At 34.9% G+C, this 21,890-nt stretch overlaps 1 protein-coding gene across 2 annotated transcripts in view; it reads left to right on the top strand.

Moving 5' to 3' along the window:
* The window catches only part of ITGAV (integrin subunit alpha V), an 86,433-nt gene extending 65,405 nt beyond the window's left edge, over window positions 1–21,028 (top strand). For both annotated transcript variants that reach the window (XM_082631096.1, XM_082631095.1), the window contains exons 18-30: window positions 1,633–1,770; window positions 5,262–5,329; window positions 5,937–6,084; window positions 6,612–6,704; window positions 8,784–8,863; window positions 9,242–9,322; window positions 9,831–9,936; window positions 10,575–10,733; window positions 11,695–11,808; window positions 15,889–16,002; window positions 16,105–16,212; window positions 16,847–16,969; window positions 17,229–21,028. In XM_082631096.1, the coding sequence (XP_082487222.1) occupies window positions 1,633–1,770; window positions 5,262–5,329; window positions 5,937–6,084; window positions 6,612–6,704; window positions 8,784–8,863; window positions 9,242–9,322; window positions 9,831–9,936; window positions 10,575–10,733; window positions 11,695–11,808; window positions 15,889–16,002; window positions 16,105–16,212; window positions 16,847–16,969; window positions 17,229–17,324 (1,428 nt within the window). In that variant the 3' untranslated portion in view covers window positions 17,325–21,028. The remainder of the gene's footprint in view (window positions 1–1,632; window positions 1,771–5,261; window positions 5,330–5,936; window positions 6,085–6,611; window positions 6,705–8,783; window positions 8,864–9,241; window positions 9,323–9,830; window positions 9,937–10,574; window positions 10,734–11,694; window positions 11,809–15,888; window positions 16,003–16,104; window positions 16,213–16,846; window positions 16,970–17,228) is intronic.
* The last annotated feature ends 862 nt before the right edge of the window (window positions 21,029–21,890 follow it).

The following is a 21,890-nucleotide window of genomic DNA, read 5'->3' as shown; positions in this document are numbered from 1 at the left end:
ATTTAACCATATAAGCCATTAAAAAAAATTTAACTGGCAGTTAAAAATCTTTACACAAAGGAATCACAAGACCTAGATGGTTTTATAGGCAACATCTACCAAACTGTCAAGAATGAGACATTCCAATGTTAAACTCTTAGAATAGAAAAATAAAATATATTTCCAACTTATTCTGTGAAGGTAGTGTAACTGATACCCAGACTGACAGAGGCTAGTATAAGCAAGGAGAATTCATGACAGTGTTATACAAAGACACAGATGTAAAATTACTAACCAAATATAAGCAAACTAAATCCTAGGAGTTTATAAAAAAGATTAAAAAACAGACCAACTTGGATGTATCCTAGGGTGGGTTAATATTGAAAGTATAGAAATGTAACTTTACACATGAATAGACTGAAAACATGGCCATCTTACTTAAGTGCAGGGAAAGGTTTTTGATGAAATTAAATAACTATTCATGATGTGAGCAAACAAGACAAATACCTCAAGTTACAATTATGAAGAAATACCATTTTACACTCAAAGTCTGCCAGTATCTATTGCTTGGTCAAGATGTGAGTTAATCAGAATTCTTACACATTGCTCATGGTGGTGTAAATTGCCAATATGAAGAATTTGGAAAATAATATTGTATCTTACAGAGCTGACAAATCTCCTTGCCACTATGTAGAACAATACATTACAACATTTTTTTTTGTAATAGCAAAAATAAACCAAAAACCCAAAACAGTCCAAATAACCTTTGACAGAAGAATTGATAAATAAATTGTAAATAAATTATTATATGATAAATATTACTCAACAGTAAAAATTAACCTCACTACATGCAACAGCATGAATGAATCTTAAAAAGTATTGAACAGAGAGAGCAAATGACAGAAGAATACGTATAGTCTCATTTTAAAATAAACAGGAACGGGCTTCCCTGGTGGCGCAGTGGTTGAGAGTCCGCCTGCCGATGCGGAGGACACGAGTTTGTGCCCCGGTCTGGGAAGCTCCCACATGCTGCGGAGCGGCTGGGCCCGTGAGCCATGGCTGCTGAGCCTGTGTGTCTGGAGCCTGTGCTCTGCAACGGGAGAGGCCACAACAGTGAGAGGCCTGCGTACTGCAAAAAAAAAAAAAAAAAAAAAAATGGGGATGGCCAAGGCTAATCTCATGTGAGAAATCAATTAAAATAAACAGGAAAAGCAATCTGAAGAACATATTGTTCAGGGACACACACACTAGAGTAAAACTGCTGAAAGCAAGCAAGGGAATGGTTACCTCTGGAAGGAAGACAAAGGGATGAAAAGAGAAAAGAGCATGTGGGTAGCTTTAGCAATATAGGTTATGTCCTAGTTATTATTTATATTGGGTGTGTGTTTGAGTGCTCATTTTATTAACATGCCTCATATTTTTGTGTGAACCAAATATTATAAAACAAAGTTGATTAAGGGTTCTCACTGGATAATGATAATCTTCTTTTTGGATATTCTATTCTTATGTAAGTGTAGTTTTTCAAAGAGTTTTTGTAGAATTTGATCAAGGGGTGAATACAGCTGGCTTTGTATTGTGCACTTATGGATTTCTCCAGATAGCTTGATGTCATAGGTTGATGTCAACATTAATTCAAAGCTTTTCCATTTTTAGGATGAATCTGAATTTAGAGACAAACTCACTCCAATTACTATTTTTATGGAGTATCAGTTGGATTATAGAACAGCTGCTGATGGGACAGGCTTGCAGCCTATTCTTAACCAATTCACTCCTGCCAATATTAGTCGACAGGTACTGTACTTTATTAATTTATCATTAATTTTATACTTTTATCTTTTTTAAAGTCTTACAGTTCATATTGTTAAATAGCATAAGGGATTGCTTTTATAATGTTGGGTCAGAGAAGTCAGAGGAGAAGGAATCTGGATTTTCAGGTCAAAGACATTTAAAGCCACACAGAACTTAGAGATATGCAGAGGAAGACAGGGTCGCATTTCATACACATAAAACAGTAAAATAATTCAAGGAAAACAACAAAATGCCAATTTACTTACATAGTATTTTATATTTTGCTAAACAAGTTTATTTATATTACCTTTGACTTATATTTTAATTGTAAAAAATAGTATATGTACACACATATATGCATATATAGTACATAATCATTCTTTTCATAAAACCAAATATAGCAACATAAAATTTTATAAAGGCTATATTAAAATATTTTTAGAAAATCCTATGTAAAACCCATGCATTCAAATGTTATTGTATTTCCTATTTTTTCCTCTTTTATTACATATTCATATTTTTAGATTAATATTTCTGCTGTCATAGAATGCTTTACCCTATATTTAGGTTGTTACTTCTTTGTCTAACTTGCTAAGATCTCATAAACTATTTTTTTTTCGTAATTTGAGAAGACTATAAATGACAGCAGCATAAGGCAAATTAAAATTTTTTTAAGTCTTTTGTAATTTTTATATTTTAACAATTTATTTTATATTTCATTTTGCACATGAATAGTATACGTGCTACTTTCTACTACCCATTAATATAGAACTTTAAAACATAGCTCTGTTTATATTTCTTACATTTTTTATTTTTAGGGGATATACAATATTATGTTGATTAATAATTTAATAATGAACAGCTGAGCCTCTTAGAGTCTGTCATTCAATTTTACATTTTTTAGAAAAGTTAATTGTTACTTGTCCTTTTACATTATGTGTTTTGTTATAGGAGTTATGATTATTTTCTTTATAATTTTAGAATTTTTTGGAAACTATTTATTAGTGTTAACATGACTTTTGTTTAGTTTACTGAGATCACCAATCTCTTTAATACCAATACAGTTTAAAGCCAGCTAATCAAATTGGTTAACTTTTGAAACCACTTTGAGGGAATAATAACTTCAGTAATATTTGGTTTTCTTCCCTGTCCCCATCCCACTTTCTTCATTATTTGAATCTTTGTTTCCTTTGTGTTCTACATTTGTTTCAGCACTGACATTACCTACTCTTAGGCATCTTTTTTTCTGTTTTCTTAGCTTTATTATGTACTCTCATTTTGATGTTAATTACCTATCCCATCATTCTTATTTACTTCTCTCTAAAATGGCCCTTTATTTCACTGGTCATATTACAAACTTTTTTACTGTACTCTCTCTACGAAGTACTGCTGTCTGTTAGAAATATAATGTTAGCCACATTTGTAATTTTAAATATACTGGTCAGTAACATTAAAAAAAACATAGAAAACTGGTGACATTAATTTTAATAATATATCTGTATTAGTCTGCTAGGACTGCCATAACAAAATACTACAGGTGGCTTAAATAATAGAAATTTATTTTCTCACAATTCTGGAGGCTTAAAGTCTGAGATGAAGGTGTCTGCAGGGTTGGTTTCCTCTGAGGCCTCTCCCATTGGCTTGTAGGTGGTCATCTTCTCCCTGTGTCTTCACATCGTTTCCCCTCTGTGTCTATGTCCTGATCTCCTTATGAAGTGCCAGTCGTATTGGATTAGGGCCCGCCCTAATGATGTCATTTTAACTTAATTACTTCTTTAAGATCATATTTCCAAATAGTCATATTTTCTGTGAAATTTTTTAAGTTCTGTTTTTTACGGTCTTCAAAATCCAGAGTGTATTATATACTTACAACACATCTCAATTCAGATGCTAAAGCTTCATCAGAAATATTTTTTCTATATTTAGAACTCATATAATTTATAATTGAAGAAGTAGATTCACATAGCCAAGTTGTTCTAAACATACTAAAAGTTTTTCAGTAGCAGAATCAAGTATCAGTTTTTAAATTTAAATTAATTAATATTAAATGAAATATAAAACTCAGTTCCCCAGTGGCGTTAGATACATTTCAAGTGCTCAAAAGCCACGTGTGGCTCACTAGTGGCTACTATATCAGACAGGGCAGCTTTTGAGTTTCCCTTTCTGTACCCTAATCCTTTGGAGTTAGAGATTTCATGCTTCCTGAAGAAAGAGAGTTTTGTTTTTCCCACCCTCCATTTATTCATTCAAATTTGTATTAAGTTCTTACTCTGTACAAGATATTAAGTATGTAACTGTAGAGATTTAGTTCTCTGTGAATGGAAGACATTGCTTTGTCTTTTCCATCTCTGAAACTATCTTTCCTGATAGCATATTGTAAGGCTATAGCTGCACCAATGCCAGTTTAATCCTCTCTCTTCAATGTAGAGTGGTAGTTAGTCAGATATCCCTTTAGCATAGTTTATTAATATTTCATAGTAAAGGGTAAGCTGGGAGAAAGTGAGAGAGTTGTGTTGACATATATACACAAAAGCTCAGTGATTTGTGTTCACCTAGAGGGGTGGGATAGGGAGGGTGGGAGGGAGACACAGAGGGAGGGGATATGGGGATATATGTATAGCTGATTCACTTTGTTGTACAGCAGAAACTAACACACCATTGTAAAGCAATTATACTCCAATAAAGATGTTGAAAAAAATATTTCAAAATACTTTTCATTCCAAACTTCAGATGCTCATCATTCTAACTGGGACTTTTAACACACACCATATCACATATCATTAAATCCGTTCTTTGTTCATGAACTAAATTAGCAGTGATTGTATTTGGTATCACTTATGGAGTTACCTCAGATTTCTTCTACTGGTCCTGGCCTTTCCCCACATCTTCTTGAAGCGCATAGCAACTGTTTACATCTAGGTCATTGAATTAGTTTACGTGTACTGTTGGGTTTCATCCCAATTAAGGTGACAGTTAAGATCTCTACCATACAATTCTATTCTGGGGAGCTGTGCCTCCCTTGTGACTTGGAAACATACAGTTTTTGTTTTGTTCTGTTTTGTTTTTTAAGAAAGCCTGTCACTGTTTTTTCCCTTTAAGATCCCTCTTGATCCCTCTAAGATCACACAGCTTAGCTAGCAGCAGCTGAGTAAAGTAGAACCCTCATTTCTTGAATATTACTTTCTCTTCTATACTTCATTCCAAAATCATAACAGCTTAATTTGAGGTAGAACTAAAAGGTTCCAACTAATTGTATTATACCCTATAAATCTTTTCCTTCCTTTTCATTCTTACTAGCTAAGACTGACCTATTTAAAAACAGGCAGCCATGATCCCTTTTGAATTCAGGTATATATACAATTAGAGTATATATAAATATATACATGTGTGCATAAATATATATTCATATACATCCACACGTATATTGGTATACACTGCATGTGTGACCTGTACTGGTATTTATCCATGTAGAGAAAAATAAAATTTTTTTCTAGGCTCATATTCTGCTTGACTGTGGTGAAGACAATGTCTGTAAACCCAAACTGGAAGTTTCTGTAGATAGGTAAGTTTTGCTCCAAATAATAGACTGTGTAATAAGAAATTTAAATGAAAGAACACATTTTTCTATTAAAGTAATAGTAATGAGAATTAGTTATGTTAGAGGATAATGCATGGTTTTCAGTAAAGCTATAAATATTGAGCTTTAAAAAAATAGGTGCTATGTTTTCACTAGCTACCTAGGTTAACAGATCTCTTCCTATTCAGCATTGAGTAGCGTCACAAAGTAACATTATATCCTCTTAAAGATACTCTTAACTAAAGGACTCATTACCATTTTATATGATGTATAAATTATAGCGAATATTGTTGAGTATCATGACAAAGGATTAATTCAGCCTTTAGAAAAAAATCAGGGGATTAATAAGTACAAAGGGATATAAAATTACTTCCTTAATACATATGAGAGATAGTGATATGCTAAAGGCATCAGTGTTCTTTTACTGGGAGAAGCATTGGATTTGCACCCAGTGTGCTATTTCCAGTTTTCTGTTGAGCTGTAGAGTAGTCTTAACAGATCTCGAGACGCTGTTGAACATGTCAGTGCTTTGAATAGTCATGCTCTCGCCGTGCAGTCCTTTTTCATTGTCTAGATTTGTATTAACTCGTAGTGATCAAAAGAAGATCTATATTGGGGACGACAACCCTCTGACCTTGATTGTTAAGGCTCAGAATCAGGGGGAAGGTGCCTATGAAGCTGAGCTCATCGTTTCCATCCCACCGCAGGCCGATTTCATCGGGGTGGTCCGCAACAGTGAAGTAAGCAAGCTGCCTCTTCAAAAATCGAAATGCACTCATAGTTCTCAGTAACATTAATGAGCTGCTCCCCCATTTAGTGTCGTACAAGCTTAGCCGTTCTACCTAAGGCTAAATTGCTAGACAATAGAGTGCCTATCTTACATAATTCCTTTCAAGCCTAATAACTTTGCATAATGCATTGATAGGACATTTAAAAAACTGCTAGCTACGTGCCTGAAACAGGGTCAGATGGATAAAGTGTCTAAGCCTGGCCATCAGATAATTTTTCAGAGGTAATATGGTTATGTATCTGTGTCCTCTAGGGATCGTTCAGAAACACTTGGACTTTACATGTGGTAACTGTACACAATTCTGGTTTCCCCTGTACCCCTCGTTGCTCAAATAGATGCATTTGCTTTGTAAAGCGAGAAACCTAAACATCCAACTGCATGATATTGTCTAGGAACTTTAAAGTCTTATTATGGCTTCTGCATTTTTTTGGTCATTAATTTATTTTCCTTTCAATCCTTTTTCTTTGTCTATCAAAGGCTTTAGCAAGACTTTCCTGTGCTTTTAAGACAGAAAACCAAACACGCCAGGTGGTGTGTGACCTTGGAAACCCAATGAAGGCTGGAACTCAAGTAAGACATTTAATAAAATGGATTTTTTTTCTTTTATAGAGAATAGCATATTTTTCTGTGGGTTTGTCCATAGTAATTTTTGTTTTTTTTGCGGTACGCGGGCCTCTCACCGTTGTGGCCTCTCCCGTTGTGGAGCACAGGCTCCGGACGTACAGGCTCAGCGGCCATGGCTCACGGGCCCAGCCGCTCCGCGGCATGTGGGATCTTCCCGGACCGGGGCACGAACCCGTGTCCCCCGCATCGGCAGGCGGACTCTCAACCACTGCGCCACCAGGGAAGCCCCATAGTAATTTTTTTTATAAGCACTTCAAAATAGTGTCTAAACTGGCTTTGATTTAGAATGTAATGATTATCAGAGTTTAGTTTTGATTAAGATACTAAAGTAATGGGTTGTGTTATTACCTGTATTCAGTCAGCTACTCTTCACCTTCAATTTGGTGAATGGATGAGAACATGGTTGAAACTAAGGACTGAGATTGTAACTTTGATGTTTTCAACTAACACTTTAATGCATCCTCAAAGCTACTCTGACAGATACCAAGACTGTCATTCTTAAGTGAGTTAGAATGATCTCATTAACTTGAAACCTATATGGTCACCCCAATAGGATCTAAGAGCACAGTGGTTGGATCAGGCTCCCCTTCGGGGGTGGAGAAGGGAGCCCAGGAGCTTGAGAAGAAGCACTCAGTGCGTTGCTTCCCAAATCCTCTAAAAAGGAAACAAAAATATACCTTGTAGAATTCCTATTATCAAGGAAAAAAAAAAACAGCAGTATATTTCATGTCACCTTTTCAATAGAATTTAATTTAATAAGCACATAGATATTAGTAATTTGAAGATCTATGATAATATGGGGCTGAATATCCCATATCTACCCATATAAACAACATCTCTCCTATTAGATGTTGTTTAAGGGTACAGACTTGCAAGTGAGTCTAAAGCTCTAATGTGCAGTATAGTGATTATAGACAACAGTAACATATTATAATCATCAAACTTGCAAGAGACTAGGTCTTAATAATTCCAACCAGAAAAAAGAAATGATAATTATGTAATGTGACAGAGGTGCAATTATTGCCACAGTGGCAATCATATAACAGTGTATAAATGTATCAAATCAACCTTAAATTTACAGTGTTATATGTCAAATATATTTCAATAAAAATAAATATTTCATATTTCTTTAAATATGTTTTCCATTAAAAGTCATTATTATTTCTAGATATAAGGTCTCTTAGGGAAAAGGGCTTGAACAAAGTACCCAGAGTTGCATTTTTTCACATGTATTTAACACAGTGTTTAACTACAATGTTTCATTAACAAGTGAGCGTGCTTTTTATTTCCTTATATTCTCATTCTCTCTCTCTTTCTCACTCACTGCTCACTCAGTATAGATAATTCCAGGTTGATTCTTGTGGCCGGCTCCAAACTTTGTAAAGTGGGAGGCAGTTTCACAAGGTCCCCTAGAAGGGCCATTTTTAGATGTCATTTATGTGACCCCCCAAGAAGGCTGCTTTCCCTTACCTTGTAGCTCAGTTTTTTCTTTAAAATAACAGTTTTCCTCCTGCAGAAGTTAAGATGTTTGTTATTGATGGAGTTGTGGGTGACGTGGAGAAATTCTGCTTCTGGCCCCACATCTGTCCTTTTTAGCCAAGTTCTCTCACTCTTATAAGCCATCTGTTTCTTCCTTCCTGCCCCATTAACACAAGTTCATGTGTTAACTTCCTGTCACCAAATGATTGTGCATAACTTCTATACTGTCATTGGGTCAACAAACAATTCCTCTTGCATTTTTCAGAAAGTTAATATTAGTTAATATAATAAGGAGATAATTAGTTAATATTATAAGGAGATATAATTATGGTTGATCATTGTTAAACAGGCTCCATTATGGATTGGCCCAAGTATCTGAAATAATAGAGATTTGATAGAAGATCAGACTTAATTACCTTTGCTAGAGTACTTTCAGTTTTATTGTAAGTTCAGAGAAACACTATTCTTTTTTCTTTGGACGCTGGATTTGGAATTTCACGAATTTGACACTGTTCTAACTAACATTGCCATCTTTCCCTCCTTCAGCTCCTAGCTGGTCTTCGTTTCAGTGTGCACCAGCAATCAGAGATGGATACTTCCGTGAAATTTGACTTACAAATCCAAAGGTATGAAAACAACTTTTCCCCGTTTATAATAACTATGGAGGAAATATTATTTGTTATAAATATATTATGCAATATACTTAAATATTCTGGAATAGGATAGACTAAAATTTTAGTACTTAATTATAGCATTTTAAAATCAATATTTACATCATAAGAATAATTTATGTTGCTTTTGAGTTTGTAAAACAAAACTAAAACTTAAATAAAAATCATCTTCTTGGAATTAAATGCTAATGAAAATAATTATTTTGATTTGTAGTTTGTCATTTCTTTACTGCTTTTAATTTGTTTACTTTTAGTTTCACTGCATTTGCCTCTGTATGCTATTGATGACCATTATGCTCAAGTCAGTCCTAAATATAATTTTTTCTTTTTCAGCTCCAATCTTTTTGACAAAGTAAGCCCGGTTGTATCTTACAAAGTTGACCTTGCTGTTTTAGCTGCTGTTGAGATAAGAGGGTCAGTATGATTACCCAGTTGAGTATCTCATTCTCATGATTTAAACTACTTTAAAAGTAGTTACTTCTTAAAAGTAAGTCCTAGGGCCCCTAGCTTCTTTTGGACAGTAGACACTCCATGTTTCGGTGTCGTTTTACTAGAGCTGTAGCTTCTGTAGAAAGAAGAAGTTCCTGGGTGTATTCCAAAGCCCCAAATATTTATTTGATAATCCTTTGGAAATAAACCAGACATGGCAAAAGTGGCACAAAATAAATTTATTGAACTTTTATGCAAAAGTTCACCTGTTATCAATTCACCTATTACATTAGATTCAATAAAGAGTAGTTTGTGTGTCCATCTGTGCATGTACACATACAAGTATAGTTTCTGTTTTTGTTTTGTCTGTTAAATGTATGGGTTTTTTTTAAATTAATTCTGATTTTATTCATTTGGACACTAGGTATTTTTGAAAATGAACTGACCATATCATTTTGATATTCATGGTAGGTTTTCTTTGGTCATTGTTTAGAGTCTCAAGTCCTGATCATATCTTTCTTCCGATTCCAAATTGGGAGCACAAGGAGAACCCTGAGACTGAAGAAGACGTTGGGCCAGTTGTTCAGCACATCTACGAGGTTTGCAGCTGTTGGATTTAACTGATACCTGGTAGACAGCCAACAAAGAGAGGAAGAGATAGGCTCTTTTTAAAAAACAAGTCTATTTAACTTTTATGTAAACTCTGCATAATTTAAGTATGTACCAGAGATTTCTTTGAATTTTTTCCCTATTCTTAAGTTCATTTTTATTAGACAAGTAGCTTCCAGTAGTAAAAGAAAGCTGTTTATACAAATTGTTGTTTAAAACCAATTAGTAAAAAAAATAATAATAAAAATTAACTTAAAAGTAATTTTATTATTATTATTTTAATAATAAAATAAAACCAGTTAGTTCTACTTGAGTAAAAGGAATAGGTCACTGAGTAAAATTTTGGTTCTGCAGGAAGAAAATTTTCTATGCCACTTATCAGTAACTTTTTCACGTTTTCCTCTTTTGTTTATATATTCATCCTGACTTATACTGCCCTACGCAGAGGCAGATGTTGAGTTTGATTCTTTTGCATAATAATGATCATGTTGTAATATTAGAGTAACTATGGAAACTGTTATTCAAACTGTTATTCAAATCGTGTTGCTTAATGATTCCTAAAGTTGTAGGGGAAGGATTATAGAATAGATTTTTGCCCTAAGTATTTACATTTCCTTCTCCTCATTAGCTGAGAAATAACGGTCCGAGTTCATTCAGCAAGGCAATGCTAAATCTTCAGTGGCCTTACAAATATAACAATAACACTTTGTTGTACATCCTTCAATATGATATTGATGGGCCAATGAACTGCACTTCAGATATGGAGATCAACCCTTTGAGAATTAAGGTAATGTACTTAATAGCAACCATTTATTATGATGATATTTTATTGCTTTTCTTTCTAAATCTATAAAAGAAATGCATGAAATAAACAATTGTTTTAATAATAAATCTATTCTGCGAAAATATTTTAGTTCATAACCAGTACACTATGAATTAAATTGTTTATTTGTGTAGTGAGTAAGGATGAATTCTGTGAAGTCCTAGTAAACCATTTATTTATGTAGTGTTTAGTGAGCCTCCGGAGATACTCTTTGTTTTTTTTTCTGGCCGTGTCTCGCAGCTTGCGGGTTCTTAGTTCCCTGACCAGGGATCGAACCCACGCTCTCGGCAGTGAAAGCGTGGAGTCCTAACCACTGGACCGCCAGGGAATTCCCATCCGGAGATATTCTTAAGTGACCCAATTTGACTTTGGTTTTATCGCAGAGTGGTTTATCCACATGTAATATGTGTCAAGGGTGTTTGGATGTGAAATTTTTGTCTTTGGGATAAAATATAACATTTTACTCTTGGCTCTTTTGACTTGACCTAGAAGAATGTCATTTTATGGAATTCTACTTGGATATAGTCTTCTCCATCCTAGCATATATGTTTGGATAAGAAGCTATTCACAGTTTGGAGTAAGGAAAGTTAAGAAAACAAAGCAAAAAATGTATACTCATGATTGACATACATCACAGATGTATACTGTGAAATTTCAAGCTGTTTCTCAGTATTTTATCAGTTTCCCCTCTAGCTATGCAAGGGGAGAAAATGATGGCTAGGTAGAGGTAATTTTTTTCCCACATATTAAGGACTCTAATCTTTATTTCCTTTGCTTAGTTTTAGCCATATATTAAGTGGTGAATTTTCTGTCATACCAAATTTTTAGTCACTATATTTTAATCATGTATAACAGTTTATGCCAAAATGTCAGTGCAAAATATTTTCCATTGTTATTTACCACCAGTTTATTTATGTAATCCTAGATCTCAAATTCGCAAACAACTGAAAAGAATGACACAATTGGTGGGCAAGGTGACCGGAACCATCTCATCACTAAGCGGGATCTCACCCTCAGTGAAGGAGATGTGCACACTTTGGTAAGTGGAGTTTCAACAACAAGCACTTTAAATATTTTAAAATATGTGATTATAGAACTGATGCCAAAGAACATTTCAAAAGTAACAACAGCTGTGCTGGAAAGAACTCTGTATATTTTTATACCATTCACTCCTCTTACTTTCCTTGTTCCTAATTGAATTAATGCCACATTTTCTTCACATGATCTGTCTTTGTGTAGATTACTAATAAAAATATTTTATGTTCTAACTTATTTCTCTGACTGCACTCCTTTAACTGACCTCTTTCTTGGTCTCACCCTAACCTTTGAAGCTTATGTTCAGTATTGCAGAAAAAAACAGAAGGGCTCAACAGAAATATAAGAATAATTAGCATTATGATCAACTTTTGTTGAGTCAGCCTATCTAATGACTATAATGTTATAAAGAGGTTTGTCACTTAAGTTTTTAAAATTTAACGGATCTGCAAACCATCAACTAACAGAGAACCTGGTATAGTGTTTATGTTCATTAGTGATCACCAGTTACTTTCACATCTCCAGATTCCATGGTTCTTCTTAGTTCTCATTCAGTTCAACTGCACAGTGACTTTTTGGCACAATTAATCACTTCCTCCTTTGTGAAACACTCCTCTCTCACTTCTCGGGCACTACTCTCTTGGTTGTCCACCTACCACAACTGGCTACTTTGTCTCAATCTCCATTTCCAGACCTTTAAGCTCTAGAGAGTATTCCAGGGCTCAGATCTCAGAGTTCTCATCTGCTCCACCTATGGTCATTCATTAGATCTGTGCAGTCCAGCGTTGTAGACACCAGCTACATTTCAAGTGTTCAGTAGCCACATGTGGCTAGTGGCTACCACTTCAGGAAGCACAGGTATCTCCACACTGATGATTTCTGTCATTGTAGAAGGTTCTGTCTGACAGTGCCATATGAGATGATCTTAATCATTTGTATGGCTGGTAAGTATCATTTCTATGTAGATGACTTTGATTAATATTTCCAACCTGATCCTCTGCATTGAACTCCAGACTCCATTATCCTCTGGAACTCCTCTTAAATATTTAATAGGAATCTTAAACTTAATTCTAAGAACATATCCTTGAGTTTTCTCAACTCTGATCTTTCTATGGTGTTCCTCATTTTAGTAAATATCAACTCTGTTCTCTGTCCCAAACCTTGGCATGGGGCTTGACTCTCCTCTTTCTCTCAAACTTCATAATCCTACATATCAGCAAATTCTGTCATTATCTACTTTCAAAATAGCCAGAATGTGGCCCCTTCTTGCCGTCTCTACCACTGCCACGACCTAACCTAGACCACCTTCCTCTCTCACTTGAACTATTGCCAAACCTCCAGTTGGACTCCATATTTCTGCCCCTGTCACCACGACAGACTATTTGCCACATAGAAGCCATAATGATCCTTTTAAAAGTAGGTCAGGTCATGTCACTCCAGTGTCTTCCTGTCTAGCTCAGAGAGAAAACCAAGAGCCTGCAAAGCCTTCAAGCCCAACAGGTCACAAGCCTTTTTTTAAAGGCTATTGCCTTTAAAAAAAATTTTTTTTTGTAGTCATCCTCATCAGAGTGAAGTAGCATCTCATTGTAGTTTTATTTGGATTTCCCTAATGACTAATGATGGTGAGCGTCTTTTGATTTGTATATCTTCTTTCGAAAAATCTCTATTCAAACCTTTTGCCCATATTTAAATTGGGTCGTTTGCCTTTTGTTGTTGAGTCATGAGGAGTTCTTTATACATTCTGGATACTGCCTTTATCAGAGCTGTTACTGCACATATTTTCTCTCATTCTGTAAGTTGTCTTTTTTACTTTCTTGATAGTATTTGTTGATGGAAAAAAGGTTTTAAATTTAAAGAAGTCCAAATTTCTTTTCTCAAGTCTATCTCTTCTTGTGTTGCTTATATTTTTACTGTCATATTTTAAAATCCATTGCCTAACCCAAAGTCCTGGAGATTTACACACAAGTTTTCTGTTTTTCTAAGGTTTTTTTTTTTTTTAATATTTATTTATTTATTTGGCTAGGCTGCGTCTTAGTTGTGCACGCGCAATCTTCGTTGCCGTGTGTGGGATCTTCATTGCTGCATGCAGGATCTTTTAGTTGTGCCGTGTGGGATCTTTAGTTGTGGCATGCAGGATCTTTAGTTGTGGCACGTGGGCTCTAGTTCCCTGACCAAAGATCAAACCCCAGGCCCCCTGCGTTGGGAGCATGGAGTCTTAACTACTGGACCACCAGGGAAGTCCCTGGTTTTCTAAGTTTTATACTTTTAGCTCTTACTTTTATATCTCTGATCCATATAGAGTTAATTTTTGTATATGGTGTGAAGTAGAGGCCCAGATTCATTCTTTTGCATGTGGTTTTCTAGTTCTCCCTGCATCATTTGTTGGAAAGACCTGTCTCTTCCCTTTAAATGGTCTTGGCTCCGTTGTTGAAAATGAATTGACTGTGAATGTATGGGTTTATTTCTGGACTCTCAGTTCTATTCCATTGATCTATACATGCATCCTATTTTTTTTGATTTTGTCCTTCTGCAGTAAGTTTTGAAACTGGGGAGTGTGAGCCCTGCAGTGTTTTCATCTTTTTCAAGATTGTTTTGGCTAGTTGGGGTTCCTGGCAATTCCATATGAATTTTAGGATTAGCTTGTCCATTTCTACAAAAATGGTAGTTGGAATTTTTTTTTTGGAATTTTGATAGCAATTTTATTGGATCTGTCCATCATTTTGGTAATATTGCCATCTTAATATTAAGTCTTTTGGTCCTTGAACATGAGCTGTCTTCTGTTTATTTAGGTCTTCTTTAATTTCTTTCAAAAACATTTTGTAGTTTTCAGTGCACAAGTCATGCACTTCCTTAGTTATGTATTTTATTCTTGTTAAATGCTATTTAAAATAGAATTGTTTTTTAAATTTCATTTTCATATTTTTCATTGCTAATGTATAGAAAAACAATTCATATTTGTATACTGATCTTGTATTTTATACCTTTTCTGTACTTGTTTATTAGCTTTAATAGTTTTATTGTGGATTCTTTAAAGTTTTCTGTAAGTAAGACTGTATCATCTTTGAATAGAGATAGCTTTACTTCTTTCTTTCCAATCTGGATACCGTTTATTTAATTTTTTTCTTGCTTAATTGCACTGGCTAGAACCTTCTGAACACTGTAGAATAGAAGTGTCATGAGTGGGCACTGTTGTCCAGTTCCTGATCTTAGGAGAAAAGCATCCATTCTTTCACCAGTAAGTATGATGTTAGCTGTGGGCTTTTCATAGATGCCCCTTACCAGGTCAAGGGAGTTCACTTCTACTCCTATTCATCAACTGGAGGTATCACTTACTGGATAACACTGTTGTGAGGTATATGCATATGACATGTCTAATGCAGTTTGACCAGCACGTAGAAGGTGGTGAATATTTATTACTTTTGACTGTCTGCCTTCAGGTTACTGATAAAAACACTCATGCCAGGGCTTCCCTGGTGGCGCAGTGGTTGAGAGTCCACCTGCCAATGCAGGGGACACGGGTTCGTGACCCGGTCCGGGAAGATCCCACATGCCGCGGAGCAGCTGGGCCCGTTAGCCATGGCCGCTGAGCCTGCGCGTCCGGAGCCTGTGCTCCGCAGCGGGAGAGGCCACAGCAGTGAGAGGCCCACGTAATGCAAAAAAAAAAAAAAAAAAACCATGCATGCCACTTGATTTCTACAGGTCTGATGTGGAATAGCTATTAAAGATTCACTCTGTTTCTTTTTCTTTTCCACAGGCATATTGTGATCTGATTTTCATGTATTACTAAAATCACCATGCTCTGGGTTTGCCTAAAGAATGTTGAGTTCTAGCTATAACAATAAATATTTTAATATTATAGCACTTATCCTTCCATAACAAATCACATTAAAACCAACCCCTTCATAACAAGAAGCATTCATAGATTCAACTATTAACCTACTCATTTTAAACGTTACTGCTGTTAAGGCAAAAGAATCTAGATCATCTCTTTAGCCTTCACATAAAACAAGTCAATTGTCTGCTTTTCATATGTTGAAGAGATGATAGAATGATCTTTTCTTTTAAGTAAGTAATTTTTTGGCAGGGTTGTGGAATTGCTGAATGCTTGAAGATTGTCTGCCAGGTGGGGCGACTGGACAGAGGAAAGAGTGCAATCCTGTATGTAAAGTCTCTGCTGTGGACTGAGACCTTTATGAATGTAAGTGGGCAGATGCAGCATTCAGCGAACTTATCCATTTTTTTCGAAGAAATTAAAAAGGCCTGACATATAGAAAATCATTTTATTGTTATTCCCATATAGAAGGAAAACCAGAATCATTCATATTCTCTGAAGTCATCTGCTTCATTTAATGTCATAGAGTTTCCTTATAAGAACCTTCCAATTGAGGACCTCTTCAACTCCACATTGGTAAGTCATTGATTTGGGGAAGTGGAATAAATGCACTCAGTTCAATACCATAGATATTTTTATTTTATTTTAAATAATGGCAGTTAATTATTTTGATAATTTAAAGTAACTTGAGTTATTTGAATGGATTATAACCTAGTATAAACTAGTTTAATATTACTATTTTCCTCCCCCCATCCCAGAATTATTAGAGGTAGACCTTTTACTTTAGCATCTTGTCCTATGTAAGATACTTAGCATCACTAAATTTCATGAGGGAAAATTTTGGGAATTTCTCCCCACAGAGTTAGAAAGTTGGAAATTAACTGCAGTAAGTGAGGGCATTTTATAAATCTTTAATTTGAGGATTAAAATGGGATCAACACATCATAAACCGGGTTGGATTATTTAAAAATCATTTCAGAGTCAGTCAGAGGTTAACCTGTTGAGAGTTTCGTGTGTGTGTGTGTGTGTGTGTGTGTGTGTGTGTGTGTGTGTGTATGCTATTGATACCAAATGTGTAATCATAAATTATCATGTACTAGAAAACAAAATAATGTGAGTAACATTGACATAAAATATAGTAGACATTCAGATATTTGTTGAATGATTCAGTGAACTATTTTTAAAACTCAAGAACTTTTTCCCCCAACAGGTTACCACTAATGTCACCTGGGGCATTCAGCCAGCACCCATGCCTGTACCTGTGTGGGTGATCATTTTAGCAGTTCTAGCAGGATTGTTGTTACTGGCTGTTTTGGTGTTTGTAATGTACAGGGTAAGTGATGGACTTAGGAAGAGAGGGAGAGAGGGGAAGCAGAAAAAAAGGAGAAGGGAGGGAGCAAAAGAAGGGAGGGAAAGAGGAAAGGGACCTTTAATGATGATGCATGATGAGCACTCCTTATCATTTGAAGGAAGAAAAATTCAACTAAGTGCCATTTAAATTTTCTTGGTCATAATATGGTCACTCAGAATACTTTCAGTATTCTTCATTGATGTGGCAGTAATGTGAGTTTTTTTTTTTTTTCAACTGGCAGATGGGCTTCTTTAAACGTGTCCGGCCACCTCAAGAAGAACAAGAAAGGGAACAGCTTCAACCTCATGAAAATGGTGAAGGAAACTCAGAAACTTAACTGTGATTTTCAAGTTGTGCTACATCCTGTCCCATTAGAAGTACCAACTTCACTATAGATTTTAAAATTTCCTTCATGAGGAATAAAGTTCCAAGACTGTACTGCTGATGGTACCCATTGGTGTTAACCACAAAGTGAGAGCAATATTTGTCAACCTTTTCATTATAATTAAGTTCAGACCTACATTTAATACACATCCACTGACTTGTATTTTTAGGTATTTAAATAATAACATTTCAAGTGATAGATCTTCTTCAATGTACATAAGACAGGTAGTGCCTGAGTTACCACTTTATCTAAAATAGTACCTCCTACAATTATTGTTTCTGATTTTGTGTGTTGGATTTTGTTTGTTGTTGTTTTTGTTGTTTTAAAGCAATCCAAATTTGGACCTTAGGATCCACATCTTTTGTAGAGATACTTACTGTTAATACACATTACACTACAGTTGAGTTTTCAAGCTAACTTTATAACTGCATAAACTTGGATTTTAATATTACCTATATGGTAGAACTTTAAAAAAAGAAAAAAGCAGGATCCCATCAAAACTCTTTCCTGTAATAGCAACGGTACAGTTTTTTGTTTTAATCTGAAGATTGAGTACATGCTATTAAAGTTTTATTTATATTTTTATCCACAGTCCATTTGATTACATTTTATTTTGTATAAGTTTAAGTTCTATTTCGAATCCTTTAAGTCACCTTATACTAAAAATTAGTTTTATAATCAAAAATGCCTCTTCTGTGTAGTCATTTAATTTCTGGTAAACATCATGATGCTTGAAGCCATATGCAGTTGGAAGTCATTTCCAAAGTACATTTATTCCATTGCATTAGTCTGGCTATATACAATACAATACAAAAGAAGAAAAAGGAGCATTTAAATTAAAAGACTATGTTTATAGTTCTTTGACAGAGTTGCTTATTAATAGTTTGTTCTTAGATTAAAGCAAGAGTTTTTAGTTGGGATTAATTTATTTTCCTCCTATATATGTATTTTTCCTTACGTTTCCAAAACTGTTACTGAGAATGTGTCAAGATCAATGAGGAATCTTTACAACTTAGAGGAACCTGCACTCAACCTCCCAACCCTGCAAGAAATGCTTGGAATTGAAAGTCTTAAAGTAGCTCACTGGTTTACTTCTAGCAATAGTGTGGTGCTGCTCAGATGGATATTACCTCAGTTGAAGCCAGGTGTAACACGTAAAACCAGTCTCAGCTATCAAAATGACTTCTTAGAGGTTATTTTATAAGCAATTCAAGTTATTGGAAACCTTTTTAAACTTTCTTAGGTTTATTAATATAAATTACTTTTCTAGGATTTTTAAATAAAAGCTGCACAGGTGGCAAGTTGTAGTTTTATAAGTCTGTAGGGTGATGAATCTTCTAGAGGGATATGTGAATTATTCACAGTTCCTCCAGGCCTGGGGATAACTATTAGTTATACCAATTTTTGTGCAATTACATCATGTTGTACATTAGAAATTGAGAGTTTGATAGCTTTTTAACTACTGTCTTCATTAGGCAATGATAAATATTTCACTTAAATAACTGAATATTTTTCTGTGTTTTAAAAATAATTGAAATTTATCTTGCCATGTCTTGTGTTATAACTCCCTCACAAGTGCCTACGCTAGAATATATTCATAAAATAGAGGCATATGTAGGTGAGTTATACAAGTTAGAACGTTGACAAGACCCTATATTTAGCTTTAGTGATTTTCAAAATTAATAGGTGTTGTAATATAGATTTTATTAATAGCTCAAAAGATCTTAGTCATATGCAGTAAGTATTTTTATTACCAATAAATTTAAAGTTTTTTAAGAAAAAAATATTTTTATCCTAGGGCCTGCCACCAGACAGTCACTGAGTTGGTCTAGAACAATGTTCACCTTACCTGTTTTCCCACCTAATAGCAGTCATTCCTGAAACTATCTGTTGGGTAGAAAGTCACTCTTTTAAAAAAATGTTACTATTCGCTTTTGCACAGTCTGTTGCTTTTATGGCCTCTTATCTCAAGGTATAATCTTTTACCGGAGATTGAAGGAGGAGCCAAAATAGCTCAGTTGGGAGAGCATGAGACTGGAGGAGATTGAAGGGTGTTGTCATGGAAATTAACGTGATGCTTTAAATTGCCCTTATGGAATGTAGTTTAAAGCAATAGTATTTTCTTTAAGAAAAATGAAGATTTATATCGGTACAAAAATATGGTAGGGGTATAATTTAAAACCTTGTCCTTGAGGAAAATATTTGGGAAATGCTGAGTTTCTTTTTACCCTAAAGTAGCATGTGAATGTTTTAGTTAAAATGTCAAAAAATAGTCACTGCTGTGTTTGTGATTTATTGAGAATTGAAAGCGATTTTGAGTGTAAAATTCTTATAATCTGATTCAGTTTAAGAAAATACACATGGTTGGGGTTGAGAATATTTAAAACATTTGATATTGGTAAGAAATATTGATGCTGTTGTTGATTTCTTAAATAGGCATTTATTTCAGACTTGATATTTTGAGAAACATTTGTGTGAGGGAGGCGCTTTCCTTTTCTTCCCTTTACCTTTTTCTTGTAATTGGTGATTATTGTAATTCTGATTAAGTTCTTAATGCTGAATTGTAAAACAATTAATCAAATTAGTGCCACAATTCTACCTGTTATGAAACTACTTAGTCATAGTCAATTCTCATTGATACTTTATATAAAGAGAAAATTCAAGTATTAGAGACTGTACTGGCTTCCTTAAGAGGATGTGAAAGATTTTTCGTAGTGAATCATGACCCTAAGAGAGATGTATGTGGCAAAAGTGTAGTATATAATAAATAGATCTGCTGGTTTTTTATAAGGCAAACAACTGTAAGTTGATTGATGTTCCTGTGTTACAGAATGTAGTGTTGAGCTTAGCAAAGAATAAGTCATTCGTGGAATACTTGTGTATGACTGTTGCTTATCTCAGTGTCACTGTGTTAGTGCTCTTGGATAGCTTGTATATGTGATAGTTTGATTAATAAGAAAAAAGTATAAAATTTGAAAATCGAATATAGGATCCAAAATGGTGAATGAAATGACTTAATACTCAGTGTTTTGGAGAGTATTTCTTTTAACCTGTTGGTAGGCTAGTTTGAACGATGAACCTATGGACATGTAGCATGCATATATGCTTGTATTTCATTGTAATTTCTGACATATAATGAATTTCTTGGGAGAGGTACTGAATCTTTGATTTTTCTTGTCATTCTTCTCAAGTGCAATATAACAATGTAACCAAACCTAGATATTTCAAAGTCATTATTAACTTAGTAAACCTAATCAAAACAGAGATTTATTAGTATTTTTGTTAGCAGGAAGGAATGATTCTGAGATGGATATACAAATGAAGTTATTTACCCCTAAAAGGTCCATTTTACACTTTATTTCAGGCTGGACGTGAACTATTCCCCGCTAGTTTTGAAACACTTTGCAATATCTTAAAGTAACTTGGAAGCTGTGTATATCAGTTAATTTCCTACCTGAGTAACATAGAAAGTAATTTTCTTTATTTAGCTCTCTTGTGATCACCCACATTGGGTGAGACATAAAATGAGTGTCTTCTAAAATCTGTCATTTGCTAACTTGATTTGAGTTAGTGAAAACTGGTACAGTGTTCTGCTTATTAGTCTCCAGTGTGTAACTTGTGTCTGTTCAATAAACTTGAGCATATGGTGCCACTTATGTGCAAGGACTTTATATTTTCCTTCTATTATGTTGTTTTGTTTTTTGATCACATGAGCTAGCAGTAGTGCACTAAAAGGATGACCTTAAAGAGGTGACATACCTCTTTAAAAGTCCGCATTCTTGGGAGTGTTAGTTATTTGAAAAAAGGTGTCACAAACAGAGCAAAAGGAAACTAATGTTAAAATACACCAATTACAAATCATAGTATCATAGACATTAAAAATTTTAAAGGGGCTTGCAATTTCAATAATGGCAAAGTAGCTTGTATCAGATAACAATGAATGAAATGAGGAATAAGAAGCAAAAAAGAAACCTTTAAAGACACTGCAGATACTAAAAGCAGGCAGAAACTGGAGGGAATTGGTCTCAAGGAAGGGAACCACACTTTTCCCTGAGTTTACTCTCTGTTGTGTGGATGGAATGCAAGCGGAAAAGTGCCCCCTCATTTCCTAGAATGATGGGACTGCCATCATGGCTAGGAATTGAGGGATGGGGGGAGGGAGAAGCCACTTTGTGGGAAAGGGGAACATTTTCCCCTCAAAGCCTTGGCTGACCCTGACTCTGCTCTAGTGAGGGCCCAAAAGGAAAACAGCAGATGGAAGTTTGAAAGAACTGAGCAGTTATTCCAGCTACTGTCCAATGCAGGAGAAACAAGAGACCGGAGTTCAAGTCTTACCCAGTGACAGAGTCTTGGAAACACCCCAGTCTTTCCATTGAAACCCCAGAGGATCTATTCCTTGGGAATAAATACTACATCCCAAGGTTGATTGATTCACCCTAGGATGAAGGGTAAAACCAGTGTCCCACCCTAACAAAGCATGTAACCAAGCTTCCACAAGTTTAAGGTGATCCACCTGAA

Source organism: Mesoplodon mirus, assembly GCF_964341445.2.
Source record: "Mesoplodon mirus genome assembly, chromosome: 8".
Classification (NCBI taxonomy): Eukaryota; Metazoa; Chordata; class Mammalia; order Artiodactyla; family Ziphiidae; genus Mesoplodon; species Mesoplodon mirus.
This window is presented reverse-complemented; position numbering and strand designations above follow the sequence as displayed.